Below are 19,288 nucleotides of genomic sequence, written 5' to 3' on the forward strand. Positions count from 1 at the left end.
ACTTGTCCTTGGAGCTGATTTCATCAATACATGTAAATTACTGGTAGATATGACTGAGAAAAAATTGTTGATGGGAACATAAGCCTGATGATCAGCAGTGGTATTTGCGGTATTCACGTAGTAAACCGGCAAATAATAATCTCTCTGAAGTGTCACTCGACTACGATAGTTCCATAAAAACCAATTATCAGACGGACTGCACATCGCACTACACAAGACACCACTTTATTACGCCAAGTCAGCGAGTTAGTCAAAAACTCCATAGGCTACTCCAAAAATACTGGCAATCAGGAAGAGAGAATTTGGGCACATGGTGCAGTTGAGCACAACCAGGCAGTCAAACGGCCTATGAGCCTCTTCATTACATGTGATACCCAGAGGAGGTGATGACTGCCGCCTGAGTATAGATTATCGACCTTTGAATAAACAGACCATACTGGACAGATACTTAATCCCCACCCGCAGGACTTCGCAGCGACATTACATAAAAGAAGTTGTTCCCAAGTTCCACTTCGTAAGAGTTTACCATTAATTCCGATGACCCTTCAAGATCTAGAAAAATCAACCTCCACAACACTTTCCGGTTTTTCCGAATTCTCGAGGTTGCCATTTGTATTCAATAGTATTTCGTCGATTTATGAAGGTGGTTACGAAACGGAAGGATTTCGTGTTTGTATGTATTGATGTTCTGGTTGACAGTCCCTCTAAAGTGGTGCAGAATTATAGTCTAAATCGTTATTAGTTCCACTTTAGCAATAGATCTGATCCCAAAATTGTAGGTTTGTCATGATGTGACTACCTAATCTATAAGATTTTACGTGGAGGTCCCAACGTTGTCTACACTAACTCGTCCTGTCAAAACCATCAGCACTACGATGACTAGCGCTTCTGAAAAACAAATTTAGGTTGGATATAGTACAATATATTTGACATGAATGAAGGAGATAAGTTCCACAAGAATGACCACACCTGCAAGGCTGAGCCATGCCATCTTCAATGGTTCACCCCGCATACATTATTCTTGACCTCCTCTTAGTGTTGCATGTTGAAAGTGAATCTCAGTATTTTTCTGGCCAGCTTCGAAGGTTGTGCGATTAGGGGACAATAACACTACATGAAAATGCCACACATCTCATCTCACCGTTTACAAACTTATAAGTTTTCTACCAATTTATCAAATTTCATACTAGGTGTTCCCGCTTTTAATTTTCAGGCCACCACATAGATTCATTTGACATCAAACCATCACAACAGAACCTTGGTCCAAGCCTTAGCCACCCTGAACCTGATTCACTTGAAAAGTCAAAGAGAGTTTCAAACAAGTGCCATTTCTTCCAATTTGTTTAGCTAGAACGTGCCCACGTTAATGGATCTACTAAGGAAAAGCCCTAATAATATTCTTTGATCAAAGAAGAGCTAATGCTTAAACCCTCTATCTGACGCAACACTGGGTTCTCGAAGTGCTAAAACATTGTTAACTAATGCCGATATACCATCAAACATAAACTTCGACCCCTTATTTCAGGTTATTTTATACACCAATGTCTCACAAACTGTAGTAGATGCAGTTTTTATAGTCAAAGATACCATTATACCTCTCGTTTTACTTTCTCACTGCCTGTTGCTTGCTCAAACACGTCACAGCACTTTTAAGCACCAATTAATGGCGATGCATTTAACAGTCAAGAAGTTCAGTTTACCACTGTATGGACGTGGGCTCAATACGGTGATCGATCACAAACCTCTGTGCTAGTCATTTAGCATGTCCTAAGACTGATACTGACTTCAAGCGACTTGGCAATCAGACTATATTTCACAAATTGCTACTGATGTCCATTTATTCGGAGAAAACTAGAAGGTAGTAGAAAATTCACAGAATAGAAATCAACACATCAGTTCGTAAGACAGACATTGATTTTGAAGACATGGAAAAACTACAGGGAAATCATGGGGATGAAAAGGACTGCTAGAAAAAATGTAAACTGACGATTTAGCTCGTTTTCGTCCTTTTTTCTGACTCTGCCAACACCCATGACGTTTCAACGGGCCACAAACGTCCTTTAGGATTGAAAATTTGTCGAGAAAGTGTATTTCAACACCGTCACTGACTATTGAATTCAGAAAACTGGGCGGCAGTTGGAATTATATCCGGACGTTTGTATATCCACGTTTGAAAGCAGACGTTGGAACATTGGCACGAACTTGGACAGAGCGCCAATGCAAGAAAGTCCAGTAATATATCTTTAGCGCACTGGGCGAATTTCCAGCACCTGATAAATGTCTTCAATGCGTATATTTAGTCATCGTTAAGCCCTTGTCACCACCCAACCCTTTTCGCACACATATCTACTTCTGTAAATAGAACCATCATATAGTCTTTGGCATGATCCAAGTGATGCGTCTTCATAGTCAATTGCTTCAGTATTCCCCTACATTTGAGCCGCAAACTACTGTGTCCATCTAATCATCACCAAAAATCGTTTCCCTCAGTTTTGCTCAGTAAATCCACCTAGCCTTTAGGAGAACACCACATTGAGACGTTAGCCTACCACTCTGCAGCTTATGGACTTGTGAAAAGATCTCACCGTCAGAGAAAGACCTCACTCATGTCACCTCTCAAAGAGACGAAGTAGAGTGACAGCTTACCTCCTATTTTTCTGCGAATCCAACCAACTATCAAAGACGGTGTCGGTTGTACACTAGCTGAATTAGTTTAAGGAACAACCCTAATTCTACCAGGATACTTATTTAATTGCAATGACGAAATGCAGATGGATGCAGTCAGTTTTGTAAGAAGATTATTGCAGTCCATGCAGCAACCCAAACCAATACCTCTCAGAGCTAATTCACATAATGAACAGATCAACAAACATTTAAACACATTCAGATTCATCCACGTATGCATCGATGCCGTAAATAAGCTATCAACCCATCATATGAAGCACCCTGCCAGGTCATCAAACGATCAAAAAACACTTCATCGTCGGTAAGAAAGACAGGAAGAATCAGTTACATTTTATTCCGTTAACCATCTCACTTGCACTTAAACATATAGATCTAAACTCTGTATATGTATTTTGTTTTTCTATCAATCAGTATGAAAAGTTAATTTTTGGGTGTGCGCCTAACAACATAGTATATTACTACTACATTATGTTATTAAAATGTACGCACAGCCCCATCTTGAAGTCAACAATGTCGTTGTCCCCCTCTTCAAAAGAGTTATAAATCTCTTGGATAAAGGGCCAAGACAAACAACCAAGTGGGCGATATGGTTGAAACATTGATCTCTCCTAGCTAACGTAACCACAGTTCCCTCAGTGGATAGCTTTAAGAGGAGACTTGACAGACATGTACTCACCCATGGATCACCATCAACCTCTATGACCAGCTGTGTTTGATGAGTGTATCATGTATTATCACGTCCATAGTCACTGCATATCAGTAACGACTTCTTATCTCCTTTGTTATCATCCCCGTTTTCCCTCTTATTCTTTCAATTCCGTCATCCGACACATTGTCAGTACAGTACAATATTTATTTATTCTTGAGACAACCGTCTTCTCTTATTTTTTAATTTTTGAATTGTTGTTTTCACATTGCAATAAATCAACCTATTTCCTGGTAGTATGACAGGTGTTGGTATCCAGAAACTCTATTGTCTTGAGACAAACGCACTCACTCTAGCTAAAAGATATGCAAATCCACAAATAACTATCAAAGTGACTAGAATTAGTCCATTCGAGTGGCCAGGTAATCAGTGACACTGATTCGTAATGAAACATCAAGAAGCGAGACTAAGAATTCAATGCTTTTAAACAAGCTCGTCACAAAGATATTGGATATTGAAAACTGTAGTAACGGTTCCGAATATGTCCGCTACATTGTAGTTCAGTTTGCAACTTCGATGCGAGTAGGTTTGCATTCCTGAAGAAATTCTCAAGAGCATCCCGTTATCCATGCAATATGTGATGACATAGCTGCCATTACGGTATTAACTCTGGGACAATAATTTACGACACCATATAATTGATATTATTGTGATAAGAAACTGAGAGCAGATGAGTATACCTCAGGGTTTGCAGAGTTTATACTCAAGATATTATTTTTATGGATAATCATGTGTAAAGTGACTTTCCAGGTGGTTGGCTTACAATTTATTAATTTGTAAAGGTTTTGGTCTGCGACAGGCTTTTCGTTCGACATTAATGTCGAAATGGGAATTTCCCCCAACGCCGAGGCGATTTAGGAGACCTGTTGTATTTTTTCATGTGCTGATCTTGCGTTCCACAAAATATCTTGATACCTACACATAGCATTCATAGATATTTGATTTCAGGGTGTTATTTTAACTCGCAAAAGCGCAGGATTTTAAAGGTGCTGCCAAAAAGTACTTATTTTTTTACTTTGGGGTTGTTGAGTTTTGTTTCATCGCACCTACACGACACCATTTCTATAGCTCTTAATGTTTAAATTTCTCTTAGATCATTTTAGCATGGTTCAGGTATTTTAGTCGAAGGCCCAGACACAGAAAAAACCACTTAATGCAATACTATTACACGCCTTTTCATCTTGTTTACAGATGACACTTTCTTATCAGGAGTATGAAAGCCAAGGACGGAAAAATACAGTTACTATGCAGGTTTTCTCACCGAGCAGTCACCTCTTGAGACCTAATGCTTAGTCGACCCATTATGATTTTTATTTATTTAAACACATAAATATTGGTGCAAGGAAGCACCAGATAAATATGCGCCTCACAAATCTCATTCGATTTGTGTGAGGGCTGTGATACTGCCCAGGTGCCCAGACTGAAGCAGGTGATTTTCTTAGGGGACCACACCCGGAGCCTTTAACCTAAAGGTTCAAATGGTTGAGGACGGAATAGAAGAAGCTTTCGCTTAACGGGCTTCCGTGTCTAGTAGCAGTGGATCACCAATACCTCCAGGCAAAATCCTAGGTATATGAATGATAATAGAGGAAAAAAAAAGAATTTGGTAAATCATAATAATATGTTATCCTTAGTCCTTAAGAATAAGTCAAGTTTCCTCTTAAAGGACTCCTGGGAGGTCGCTTGGACTAGCTCAGTCGGCAGCAAATTCCAGCACTTGACAACTCTAACGGAGTAGAAGTTGTGTCCGCAGTCTGTTCTGCTATATAGGGTCTCCAATTTATGGGTGTTACCTCTTAGGTTAGTGTTATAACTAAGCTTAAGAAGATGTGTAAGGGGATGACCAGAAGTATTAAGGGTACTGTAAGTCATAAGAAGGTCACCTCTAAGACGCCTGTACTCTAACGGGTAAAGGTTAAGTGATTGGAGGCGCTCTTCATAAGGTTTGAATTTGAGTCCCCGAACTGATTTCGTGGCTTGACGTTGTATACGTTCCAGAGTGTCCTTATCCTTTTGGAGGGAGGGAGGAAATACTATGTCTCCGTACTCTAAATGGGGACGAATAAAACTGTTGAAGATTATGTGGAAGGTTCAACCGTCAAACTGGTCAAAAATGCGCTTCAATGTTACCAGTGCAAGGTTTGCTTGAGAGGCGTTTTTGTCACAGTTCGCATACGATTTCAGGTCATAGGGTACCAACACTCCTAAATCTTTTTCGACTTGGGAAACTTCTAGAGGGGAGTTACCTAAGTTATAACTATAGTCTGCAACATGTCTCAGATGGATTACTTTGCACTTTGAAGTGTTGAAGGTAAGTCCGTTGTCGTCTGCCCAACTTTGAAGTCGGATCAGATCCTCCTGAAGAACTAGTATATCATTATGATTACGTATCTCCCTCTCCAAAGTTTCACATCATCAGCAAAAAGCAATAAGTCAGATGAAACTTGTTGAGGAAGATCGTTAATGTAAATCAAGAAGAGAAGAGGTCCTAGTATTAAGCCCTGGAGGACCCCACTAGGACATTCCATAGCCTGAGAGAGAGTGAAGTTAACCCTGACCTTAAAGTGGCGGTTTTCTAAATATGAAGAGAGCCAATCAACTAAAGGGGGTTTTATACCCAATCGTCTAAGCTTCTTGATAAGACATATATGGTTGACCCTATCAAAAGCTTTTGAGAAGTTCAGGTAGATGACGTCAACCTTCCCCTTGCGATCAAGGATGGTTGTCCATCTATCCACCGCAGTCAGCGGGTTGGTCATACAAGAATGACGTTTTCTGAAACCATGCTGTTGAGTTGAGAAGAACTTTGAGGATGATAAGTATTTTAGTATACCGTCGTATATTAGGGATTCCATAATTTTGGAAGGTATGGAGAGAAGGGCCACTGGTCGGTAGCTTGAGGGTTCACTGCGTCAACCTCCTTCGAAAACTGGTGTGATGTGGGCCAGCTTCCAAATTTCCGGTAGTTTGCCTCTGCTTAGCGAGTGTGCAAACATCACGCTAAGTGGTGTCGCCAGGATTGAAGCTGCTTCCCTCAAAACAGCGGAATGAACCATATCCGGACCGGGAAAAGTGTCTTTTCTTTGGTGCTGCAGTTTACGGAGCACCAGGTCAGCACTCAGATCCACTTCGGAAAGTCCTGTACAGGTGCAGGTGAAGCTTTCGTCAGTATAGTTGATGTGGGTCAGCTGGAATGTCTGGGAGTATTGTTCAGCCAAAAGGTCTAACCTACAAGGCAGTGGAGCATCGTAAGGAGATGCAGTCCCATGGTAGCCGGTGACCAACAGTTGGTTCATACGCCATTCGTTCCTTCAGGATACTGGAGCCCATGTGCACCATTGGTTTGGAATCAGGGTTTTCCAACTCCCCTAGGTGGATCCTCCACATCCACCAACCCGGTTAAAGCGCCGGACATTCGCTTTTCGTCCTCTCACTTTTGTGAACAACACCCCCGCCACGAGAAGGCAGTGAGTAGGACTTCCCTGGCAGAGGCTATATATTCGCGTGGCCATATGAGAGCATTTCGAGAGGGAGAGCGGACTCTCCCCACTCTCGGCCGTACCAGGGCATTTGGGGGCACTTTATGAAGGAAATCAGATACCCATAAAAACCTTGATTAGCATATGTATGACTAGATTACCCAAAATCTATAGGTCAGTTCCATCACGTTTTTCGAACCAACTGCATCTCATTAAGCTATCAAAGCCTGTAAAATGGACTAACTAATTTAATTATCACGTTGTTTGTGACAATCTCTCTAACTCTTTAGACAGTTCAATTCGGTACTCGTCTTCTACACAGACTTGCTTTATTTATCTAAACACATAAAAATTGGTACGAGGAGGTATCAAATAGGTATGCGCCACAAATCATCTGATTTGTGTGAGGGTTGGGATACTGTTTGAGTGCCCAAACTGAGGCACGTGGTTTTCTTGGGAGGTCACACCCCAAGCCTTTGACCTAGAGGTCTAATCCACAAGGTATTGGAGCAACGTCAGGAGATGTAGTCCCATGGTAGCCGGTGACCAACAATTTATTCATACACCATTTGTTTCCTTCAGGATACTGGAGCCCATGTGCACCATTGGTTTGAAATGAGGGTTTTCCAATCCATCTAGGTGGGCTCGCCGTGTCCACCAACTCGGTTAAAGTGTCGGACATTCGCTTTTCGTCCTCTCAATTTCATAAACAACAGTAATGCCACGAGAAGGCAGTGTGTAGGATATCCCTGGCAGTTATGCTACACAGTTGTTCAAACGAAGATAGATAAAGTGGGCTTTGAAACTACAAATTATTGGTGTTTTAATCACTAAATCATTATCCTGAAATATTTTTTAGTGCAAGGTTCACATTACATAGTCTATGTTGTACAACTTTTCGTAGTCTTATTATTCTTAAGTAAGACTACATAATACCGAATCCAAACGTGTACATTCAGTAGTTTTTATATTGATGAGCAGTAGTTCACTCCAGGGCCCCAAATAAACTATCAGTTGCGGTATGAAACTCCAAATAGCCAAAACTGGCATGTGAGATAGATACTGGTTTCGATGAGAAAAAACATTGGTCGTTTTCATATAATTGTGATTTATTTTAGTTTTCCCTTTATGTGCGCTTTGTTATGTCAATGAATGTATTTAGGTCAGTCTTTTGGTAGGTTATTTTCTGTCATTTATAAGCTATATGGTCTTTAAGTGTCTAATGATTGCTAACTTGGTATTTTCTAGACTGATCTGCATAAATACTAACTTTCACCTGTTGGTTGTATCCCATCTTCGGTCATTAAAATCCTATCAATGGAGGACGAAGAAGTTATCAATAGAGATGTAAATCTCACAGGTAAATAATATTTCCGTTTTATTTGTTCCATAAGGCTGTGGAGCTAGTTGGGCGTGTGATCCAAGAAGACGTCCTCATCGCTATATCGTGTTATTCTTCATTTGTTTCCTTTGTTTTGGAAGCTATTTTTGTTATGATAATCCTTCAGCTCTTCAAGATGTCTTCATAAACTCTTTAGACATGACAAAGGTTGAATTTATGAATTTGTACGCATTTTACTCATGGCCAAATGTAATTCTAAGTTTTGTAGGTGGTTTTCTTATCGATAGAGTATTTGGTATCCCATGGGGAAGCATTATTTTTTCAATGTTTGTACTTGTGGGGCAAATAATATTCGGTATAGGAGCTTATTTTAAAAATATTCCTGCAATGTATTTTTCCCGATTAATGTTTGGGATCGGTGGTGAATCACTCGCTGTAGCACAGAATACTTATTCAACTGAATGGTTTCCACCGAATGAGTTAAATCTAGTATTTGGACTTCAACTTAGCATGTCACGTATTGGATCAACAGTGAACATGGTAACAATGCAACCACTGAATCGAGCTATTGGCAAATACTTCAATATACACCTTAATAAACAATTGGGTGCATCTTTATTGACTGCTTCTGTTACCTGCTTATTTTCTACTATCTGTGCTGTAATTATGTTGTTTTTTACAAAAAGGTATGTTATGTAACGTATGTACACTATAACTTGTAATTAGAGTACTAATTTTCATTTAAAAATTCATGAACTCTTATTTTACTTGTCTGCGCCTTGTATTACGAAAATATTATTTGACGATATTGTTTAACATGAAGCTGAGTAGTGGCTTGATGGTTGAAACAATCAACATTCAACCAGTAGATCCAATTTGGGACTCTGTTCCACTTATTTCAGTTCGAAACCTCGTACAAACAATAGGCATAAATCCGTACTTATTAAATGAGTTATGTTCATGATATAAAATCTTACAGTCGATAATATTTTGATCAGGAGTGTAAATCACTATGCATACATCCTGTCCCATGTAATTAATTATGGTATGATGAATAGTAACTTCCGTTGAGAAAACACATGTAATAATGTAGCTATCTAGTTTTGTTCACCTAATTATCCTGTCTTGCACTGCATAGGTTTACAAGTATCGAGTTTACTGTCAGCAATAAACTTGTGAATAGTTAAAAATAGTGTTTTTGTCACAAGTCTACCTCCTAGTTTTCGCATTTTGAACGGAAACGGGGTGATTTTATGACAAAAATAGTGAATAAATAAACAAATAAATACTTTGTCAGCTATCCGTAAAATTATCCACATTTTCTTGGTTTATTGGATTTTTTGTCTAAAGAGATCAATAGAATGTTAATGTGAAGATATTTTTCATCAGGTGTAAAGCTAATCCATTGTATGGCGGGGCTAGTTTTTAAAGCTTACCAGTCACAAGCCTTTACTATTACAAGGATCCTCTACTCGTTAGATGTAGAATCTACAGTGTAGCTTTAACTAATAAATCATATGCTTGCTAGTGGCTAATTTGAGAGGTAATTCCAGAGTTCTAGTAAGAAGTTGTGACCAGTGGAGTTTCCACCATATCAAATATAAGACAAGTATCACCAATAATAATGAATGACTGTCTAACAATATTGCAGATTGAATCTATACTTGTAGATCATTGGGTGGCAACTCTCTGATCTGGTGTTTAAGTACTTATCGAGTTCTCCGAAAGTTGTGAGTTCGGTCCTTGGTGGGGTCGTTGGTGCACACTTCTAGTGAGCCCCATACTAAGACGAGGCAACTGTTCACTGCTTTTCTAATTTACACTGTTTCTCTGAAATAAGTCAGTAAATGATATGAAGTTAAAATCAGTTGAAGTTCTACAGACTGGCTATAACCACCCTGAAGTATATTTTATGCTACTCTCTCCTTTCAACCATTGCTTCACTAAAAAAGAGTAACTATTACCCTAAATTTGAGAAGCGCTAAGGTTGGGCATAGGGTACTGCGTAGAGATGATAAATCAGTTGAAAAGGTAGTTAATCTTCGTCAATCGAGGTGGTTGGTACATTCATTACATGTCTTCAACCACCGCCTACCTTGACGGGCGATGTTTGGTGTAGAAGTAGGTTGGAAGAAAACTAGAGCCAGCCAAACCAGGATGTAACACCAGTTCATGAAGTAACTGACAACTAGATTAAACTAATGCTAGTAGGTGTAGACTACCTGGTTGGAGTCCTTGTGATCATCGTAATCAGTGGTTAGAGACTGGTTGACATGGCTCAAAATCGCTTACAATGGTTTAGGTGCATTCATTCGCAAACTTTTTTTGTAATCTGAGTCTCGAAACCCACTTATACTTTTTACTTTCTTTTTCTATACCTAACCTTTCCTACAACTGATACTATTTGTACTTCTGTTACTATTGTGGGTTTTGTCTTGAAATAATGCTAATGTGACATGGCAACTTAAACCGATGCACATATGTTCATCAGGTTTTAAGTTGGACATAAGTGCATGAGATTCTTAACACATATTACCTTTTACACTGAATCTAAAATGTTTTACACTACTGTCAGGACATACAGTTTATCAGTTCACTCATCGTTTCCATTATCGTGTGTTTTCTTTCAAAACCTTTTCAGAGCTAAACGTATTCTATCAACTAGTGAAAAACCTCATTCACGGAATACTCAACTTATTGAATCCAATCTACCTGAAATATCTAATCATGAAGAAGAACAGTTACTCACAAAGAAAACAGAAAATCAAAACAAAAAGATCTCCCCCTATGGATGTTATTCATTTTCCAGGAGCTATTTTGGCTTATTTGTATCATTTGTGTAGCGTATTACGTAACAGTCTTTTCCATTTGTTAGTTTAGGACTAGTATTTTTCGAAAGTAAGTTGTTTTTAAATTGAATTTACTATATATCTCTCAAGTCTGGGCTCCAGTATTATTCCATATATTTGTTCTTCATATTCATTCTGTTCTGAAATTAATATTCGTTTTGTTTAACCTTTCTCATTGTCATTAGAAATTTGGATGATACATATTTGTGCCATGCTGTATGTTGGTTATGACTTACTGAGTTCTCATTCATTGGTGTCATTAATCTTATTAATGGTTGTACCAATTGATTACTAGTAGTTTGTTTTTCTTTCCCCACTAAGAGAAACCAGATGTGATGTTAAATGTGTAGTAGTCAATAGGAGCTGCTGATGTTTTAATAAACGTCAATGTAGAACTTTGGAGTAATCTAAAAATGCCCAAAACGAAGAAGTTAGACAAATTCATGAAGTTTCTAACTGTTGCTTCTAATCATATGAGTAGATAGACAGATTCATTACACATCACTCCAAATCAACCTGCATAAAATTAATGCTCATTTTATATATGAAACCAAATCTTATTAACGGGATAATTCCAGAATTCTTTGATGATTGTGACCTGATATTATCATCACTTTACCGGGACTTAAAATTATCAAACCTGTAAAGGGTCAAATAGACTACTGGTCTGATTGTGAATGTACTGATTGAATGTTTACTCTCCGAAAAAATTTAGAACTCAAACATGCATTTAAACTCCCCACTATAATCATATTTCCTAAGTCATTTTCCACATTCAACCCGAAAAGTTCTTATGACAGTATCTGTCACTAAAAAGTGCGTTAATCTATTAAAGTTCCTTTACTCAAACACCACTGATCATTTCAGAGCTTAGGGCAGAATATCGTTCGGAATGGTTACGTCAAATGGTGTTTGCTAGAACTGTACGATTTCCCAATTCAGTATTTGCCTAGAAATAACACTTTCTCCATGTGGCTTCTTAGCGATCTATTTTGTGTCGGTAGACTGCCTCATCAATTCACAATATAAGTATGAGATAGTTCCATTTGGTGAATATAGAATCAAGGTACAAAGCATTGTGAATGTATTGAGCTACAATCCAAGGGCACTTTTGGATATATTTCTCACCTCTCTTAGATGCAAACTATTGCTTTCTGATTAATCTATATGAGTCCCAATTTTGAAGTTGAACGCATCGATAACTTAACTTATTGCTGTAGTTTCATCAACGTTAGTGGGTTAGTATCTGACGAAATCTTCACATCGATCGGAATTTTTAATTGACTGTGATGAATTTAAACCAAGCTAGATATTCTTCTGGTTGATAAAGAGTGAGTATGTTTTTGGATCAGTTTGTTCTGGTTTACTTAACGACCGTGAAACATGATCTTTGATGTTAAATAGTATTCATAAGTTACTAGTATTTAAGTATAGATGTCTTCGAAGGATTTCCTATCTATAATGCAACTAACCACAAAGTGATTTATTCTGTGGTGGGGAGTACCAAACTAGTTGGTGAAATTTTGGATCTTTAGCGACTATGGTAGTTGCAACCCCATGATTAAAACTCGGTTTTACTGCTACAGATACCTGCCTATCTATATCTTCTTTCAAATTTTGGACTTTTCCATACATACTTAATGTATATGGCAATGGTTCGTATAGTTTTAATAAGTTATTTAATTTATTGTAGTGTTAAATGGGTAGATTGTTGATTCCCACCTGCCTCGTGTATTTCATCTTAGTAACTTACACCTTTGATTTCTTTTTTTTTATTCTTTGTCTCTCTCTAAATCCCTACGTTTTTATATTTTACAAACATTTAGGAAAATTTGGTTTATCTGTTCAAGATGCTAGTGTTGTTAACAGTATTATCTACATTATATCCGCTGTGGCAAGTCCTTTATTTGGAGCAGCAATTGATATTATCGGATATAATTTATATTGGTTATTCAGTGGAATATTAATTACACTTGGTTGTCATCTATGTTTTGCTTTTACGAGTGGTCAGATTCCCCCACTAGCTATCATGATTGTGATGGGTTTGTCTTATTCTATTCTGGCTAGTAGTTTATGGCCAATAGTTGCTTTTGTATTGCCATTGCACCAAAGAGCCACAGCTTATGGTTTAATTTCATCAATTCAAAATTTAGGACTTGGATTAATTTCCATATTTGCTGGATATTTAGTTGATACCAAAGTGAGTTTATGTTTTCTTACTGTTATTGTTATTAATTACCTAGAATGTCGATAACACTTTCAATTGTAGAATGATTAGTGGCTTAATGATTAAAAGATTCATCTAAAAATCAATGAACTCCAGGTTTGAACCACCCGGCATAATGTACTTTCTTTACGTATGGCTTATAAGGAAGTGGTGTAATATGGTTTGTACTTGAACGCGGCCTATGCTCCTCGACGAGGGGTAACAGACGTAATTAAGTAAGTAAACTTGAACGCGTAACACTGACTTTGTAATCTCTTCCCTTTAAATTTTCTACACTTAAGGAGCGAACAAAAGGTGAGAAGTTGGAAGAAATATTTTCTTTCACGGTTAGTTTAAGTACTGGAAACACCGATATTTGTATGTTTATGCGTGATGTTAATATTCTAGGAGCTGTTGGAAACTTGCTAAAATTACCTAATTAGATGACACAATCCGTTGTTTCTTTATATCTCTTTTGAAAGTTTCTATTGAACGCTGGTTAGACGAAGTGTTTTCATCCTTTTTCTAGCATTCGAGAACCTCCCCTCTGAATTCTTTAGAGTTTCCAAAACTTTAACCAATCCTGACTGATGATTCTGAAAAAATGAGGGACAATAGTCATACTTAATCACTCCTATCATACAATTCCAGATCACAACTGTTCAAAGACTCGAAAGCAATTCTATCATCAAGAAACTGCAATTGTTGACCTGCAATACATATAGTATAATTCATATGTTTCTAAGGATCATACTTAATCAATACATTCAAGAGATCCAATCTGTTCTTAGTGAATTAATTCACTATGCGTTTCAGACGTAACTAACTGATGAATAAAATTTTTTCATAGTTGAAATCATGAGTTAATTGAAGCTAGACCACTATGAAAAACCTGGAAGCACTGGACGGCCGTTTCGTCCTATTATGGGACTCCTCAGCAGTGCTCATCCTCGATCCCGCACCCACGAGATTCGAACTCAGGACTTACTAGTCTCGCGCCAGAGCACTTAACTCACTGAAGACAATTGGTGAACGGTTGCTCAAAATCGTGAATTGGTTGAAGTTAGACATTAACACCGTTGGATGCCATCCAGCTCAGTGGTCTATCGGTTAAGCCATCTGGCGCAAGACTGCTAGGTCCTGGGTTCGAATCTCGCGAGGCGGGATCGTGGATGCGCACTGCTGAGGAGTTCCACAATGGGACAAAACGGCCGTCCAGTGCTTCCAGGTTTTCCATAGTGGTCTAGCTTCAATTGACTCATGATTTCAACTATGAAAATACTAAATTCTCCACAAAACCCCTTCTGAATAAAAATTTATTTACATTTTGCACTCCATCTTTCCAACGGTCATTCTGCTCATGTTTGCGTCGGTTTATTATATTTTATTAAAGTTTTATAGATTTGTTTTAAACTTCCAAAGTTCACAGGATTTTTTTATTTCGATATGTTGTTAAGATATAAGATCATAATTACACTATCAATATTTAATTGATAATTTTATCAGCACTCAAGTGGTGCAGTTTTATTGATTGATTTATTCGAACTTTTAACAGTTCGATATATTTGGTCTTTATACCTTTTCTCAATTAGTTACTTTATAAATTAATGAGTTAAATGTATGCACTTACTAACAATGAGTCTTTGTATAGTCTCTTGGTAATATCAATACCCTAACCCTAATTGCTATCCTTAAAAAACATAATTTTACAAAATCTAGAGTACATCATCCTTGATATGGTTGATGCTAAATAAGATTTCTCCTTACTCGGTGAAACGGAACAATGGTCAATGACACAATGACACGATAGGCTATTCTAACCCGTTGTCCTAGGCCCCGCTAACTAGAGTGAGAAGTCCAAGATGAAGTAGGGGAAAATATATTCTGTAAGCAGCCGAAATACAAGCAATCACAATAAGAAGAAATGAAACATATATATACAGCATAAAATTGTCCTTGGGAAGAATTACAAAATAGCAAACTAAAAAGATACAACGGATCAATAGCGTTTAAGATATTTTACAAGTGGGAAATTCCACTCGAAGGTGAAAGGAGCGTTTTTGACGCGAAAACAAGGACATTCAAATTTTCAAAATAAAATTACCAAGTGAGTTCTGGGGATTTAACATCCTCAACAATTCTTTATGGGCTTCAAAAATACTCTTCTTTTGTGAAGATGCAATTTTACGATTTCTGTTCCTGATATTCGGAATATTCCTAGAAATCCCGAGAAATTAGAATCTGGTGATTATCTAACGTTTTATTGTCTCCACATCACCACTGTGTTCTATATTCATGTGACGATTTTATATTTTGAGAACAAAAACAACTCCCAAAGGCAAGCTTATTTAACCTGGTGATTGATGTGAAATAAAGTTTCAACAACTTCAATTCGCACATTTATTGGGTGGTTACATTACGAAAATTACAAATCTGATCAATCATAAGTTAAATAAAGACAGATCAACCAGTTCAGTTAAGTAGTACGCGTCTTATATAGATTTCGATTGATCAGTTGTATAGTTGTGTCCATAACTAGTAACTTTCATAGAACAATTCACGTGTTTATTATGCAGGCAAATGTGTGCTTAACTGAAATTTTATGGCGAACATTGAAAAATTTATTTATTTAAACACATAAATATTGGTACAAAGGGGCACTAGATGCGCCGCACAAATCTCATTTGATTTGTGTGAGGGATGTGATACTACCCAGGTGCCCAAACTGAAGCAGGTAGTTTTCTTAGAGGGGGGCCACACCCGGAGCCTTTGACCTAAAGGTCTGATCCACAAGGCAGTGGAGCATCGTAAGGAGATGCAGTCCCATGGGAGACGGTGATCAACGATTGGCTCATACGCCATTTGTTCCACCAGGATACTGGAGCCGATGTGCACCATTTGTTTGGAATGAGGGTTTTCCAATTCCCCTAGGTGAACTTTCCGTGTGCACCAACCCGGGTAAATCGCCGGACATTGGCTTTTCGTCCTCTCAATTTCGTAAACAACAGTAATGCCACGAGAAGGCAGTGTGTAGGACTTCGCTGTCAGAGGCTATATATGCGTGACCATATGAGAGCATTTGTAGAGGGAGAGCGGACTCTCCCCACTCTCGACCGTACCAGGGCATTTGAGGGCCACACTGTAAAAGGACACATTTATATCTAAATTCTGGTAACAAAATGTCCAATATAGTATACTAGAAGGAGAAAGCTATAGCTAACTTGATAAGATTGCAGAAAACTATGAAGTCCTGTTTGTTTGTCAAATGAAAGAGTCCGTTATAGTAACAATAAATAAATATTATTTATTATGCTCTCAATGTAAAAATACCTAGTTACATTTGTGTTCTTTTTTCTTTATTACATATTACAGGGCTATTTGTTCCTTGAAGTGTTTTTCATCTTTTGTCTCAGTATCGCTATCACTGCTACATTTGGTTTACTTATATGGGATCATCGTTTTGGTACAGGATTATTAAATGAATCTGGTGTAAGTAGACGATCGAAAAATCTCATGACCAAAATTGTTGATGATAGCACTGTAAGCCATACATCACTGGAACCAGTTATTACTTGATGAATAGATACCTGTATGTAGTGATGATAATAATATGATGTTGAACTTTACAATTTGCTTTATTTCTTATATTTTATCATAAATGATTTTCAACTAGACTTTTTAACCTTATTTTGTGTATGTCATACACAATTAATTAAATTTGATTCATGTGTTTTATATAAGTTCAGTCAATCAACTATTGAGGTGAATATTTTTGTACAACAACAGCTGAAGTTCCTCATGGAGGTATAACAGTTTAATTTCTATCTTAGTTTAACGATAAATATTCAATTATGTTCCGTGTTTTTCACTTCATATCTTTTCTAAATCATTAATTCCATGTATTTTTTTTATTTTTCTGTGATTCGATTTCAGTATAAGTATTGGATATTCCTTTTGATTATATGAAACGTTTTGTAATTACAGTTTACCCACAGTAAACTGGGAGTAATCTGATTTTTTTCAATCATGCTGTTCGTATGCATAGTTTTCCTACTTATGATTGTTTCAATGTTAAGTAGTCGGGATCAGTCAGCAATTGGACTATACTTCTGATTAGCGTTCCCCAAGTCTTCTGTACTATATTCTGTCTAAATCTTTTTCATCTTTCAGGTAGTATTACCGTAATGTTGAGATGATAACTTACTACTTTATGGAGTATTTGCTATGATCTGCTTCAATTCAGTAAATCACTTCTGTCTCAGTCGATTTTGCAGGTATAGACGATTAAGAATAAGTAGAGAGTTGTATGGAACACAAATCGAAGCGTTAGCTTGTTGGTTGTTCATGTTGTCGCTTACTCAACCGGGGTTATATAGGCATGATCATGGTGGGATGGAGAATTTACTTGTAGTGGTTGGTTTTCTAACCCTTCCGTTTCTCACCCAATGTAAAGTTTTTCATACACGAAATACTAGAAATATGCTTGAAAGTTTGGTTTTTTCTCAAGTTGACATAATTCAGCAAAATGACTGGCTTATCATATCTTTCGAATTCATCCTGTGTTAAATATAGGTTTTTAAGAATTCTACCTACGGGATGACTTAGTTACGGGCCTCCGTTCGAGCAGATCACAAGGTGAGAACAAGGAATAATTTGTGTATGGTTCCACGGAACGGAAATGTATAAACAGCGTAGATACGGTACTAGCAAAAGTAAATATGTATCGGAATAAACAAAATATCTCTGGACAATACTTCCCCCAACGTCTATAGACGCAAAACAGTGGCGCTTTGTAAAATTAATTTCCAAACAAATAGTATTATTTGATATCCGGGAACAATGTTCTATCTAAAAGATAAGGATATGACTGTTAACAGGGTTCCAGAAGAGAGCAGCTAAACATAAAAATGCAAGGGTCATATAATTATCTGCTTGTCTTTAACATCAAAAGTCCCTAACGAACAGGGGATAAAGTTTCTATTATTCAGGTATAGATCCACCCATGTGAATGAAGTAAAAGCAATTAGGAATACTCACCCGATATAGCAGCAGCCCAAATATAACAGTAATTAAAACGAAGTCATAAAAGATACGAAGATATCAGGGGTCTCATGACAATTTAGAACTTGTAGACAGTGCAGTGCCGCAATTACAAACAAATATAAGAATGAGTATAATATGCGTGAATACTGGGTTTAATAGAGGTAGCATTATTGTCAAGAAAAACGGAATAATGCTTTCACAGGGGATGCATACTTTGGATGTATCCACACACACATAAGTTCGTACAGACACGCTAACACAAAAGGATCCTATACTCAGAATACTGGATCGTATGTAATTAAACATACACAAACATATCTTTAGGGCAAGTACCAGGTTGGTAACAGGACGTCACGACTTCCCATATATCCAGAGACTTGAACACTCAGATATATTTCTCCCCTCTTATTATTAAAAGAGACGACCACAAATTAGCACATATATTCCTCTGGGTCAAATAGCCACCACAAAACACTTCAGAGTCAGCAAACAGATCGGCCTGTGTTAAGATAATGGTCTAAGTGAGTGACTAACGACCGAAACTTTGTATCAACACAATTAATAGTAGGTCACTAAAGGACACTTTTATGGGGAAAACTGCTTCGAGAAATGATAAATTTGAATGACACAATAGTCGAAAGTGAAGGCTTGGAGCAGCAAATAAATCCCCGAAATAAATGGTTTCAGATAAGATGGTGGTTGGAGGTGGTCAACAGGAAACCCTGAACCCGGGTTTTGTGCTACTTGGCACTCGTCAACAAGGTGTATCTGTAATCTTGAGGGAGCTGGTGCTCCGTGACCGATTCGATTCCGTGTCACCCAGCTTCTCAGTCAGAGACGTTACCACTGAGCTTCCACCACACAGTGATCAATCAATTGTGATTACATCTCAGTCCTACAAGTGGTCGGTCGCTGCCCGGATAGCTCAGTAGTAACGCCTTTTACCATTGACCACCTCCAACCACCATCTTATCATAG

General features: G+C 37.7%; 1 protein-coding gene across 1 annotated transcript; it reads left to right on the forward strand.

Moving 5' to 3' along the window:
• The first annotated feature begins 8,118 nt into the window (after positions 1-8,118).
• On the forward strand, positions 8,119-17,715 carry Smp_123280 (transport proetin (smap-4-related)). The gene is made up of 5 exons (XM_018797984.1): positions 8,119-8,230; positions 8,265-8,898; positions 10,854-11,049; positions 12,800-13,261; positions 16,640-17,715. The coding sequence occupies exons 1-5, from the start codon at positions 8,188-8,190 to the stop codon at positions 16,841-16,843; spliced, it is 1,539 nt and encodes a 512-aa protein (XP_018652971.1). The 5' UTR covers positions 8,119-8,187; the 3' UTR covers positions 16,844-17,715.
• Positions 17,716-19,288: the final 1,573 nt, after the last annotated feature.

Source organism: Schistosoma mansoni, chromosome 6 (assembly GCF_000237925.1).
Source record: "Schistosoma mansoni strain Puerto Rico chromosome 6, complete genome".
In the NCBI taxonomy this organism is placed as follows: Eukaryota; Metazoa; Platyhelminthes; class Trematoda; order Strigeidida; family Schistosomatidae; genus Schistosoma; species Schistosoma mansoni.

Coding starts and splice junctions, on each gene's coding strand:
- Smp_123280 (XM_018797984.1), top strand. CDS start 8,188: ATGGAGGACGAAGAAGTTATCAATAGAGATGTAAATCTCACAG. Junction 11,050..12,799: donor TTGGCTTATTTGTATCATTT/GTGTAGCGTATT, acceptor CTCGTGTATTTC/ATCTTAGTAACTTACACCTT. Junction 13,262..16,639: donor GATATTTAGTTGATACCAAA/GTGAGTTTATGT, acceptor TACATATTACAG/GGCTATTTGTTCCTTGAAGT.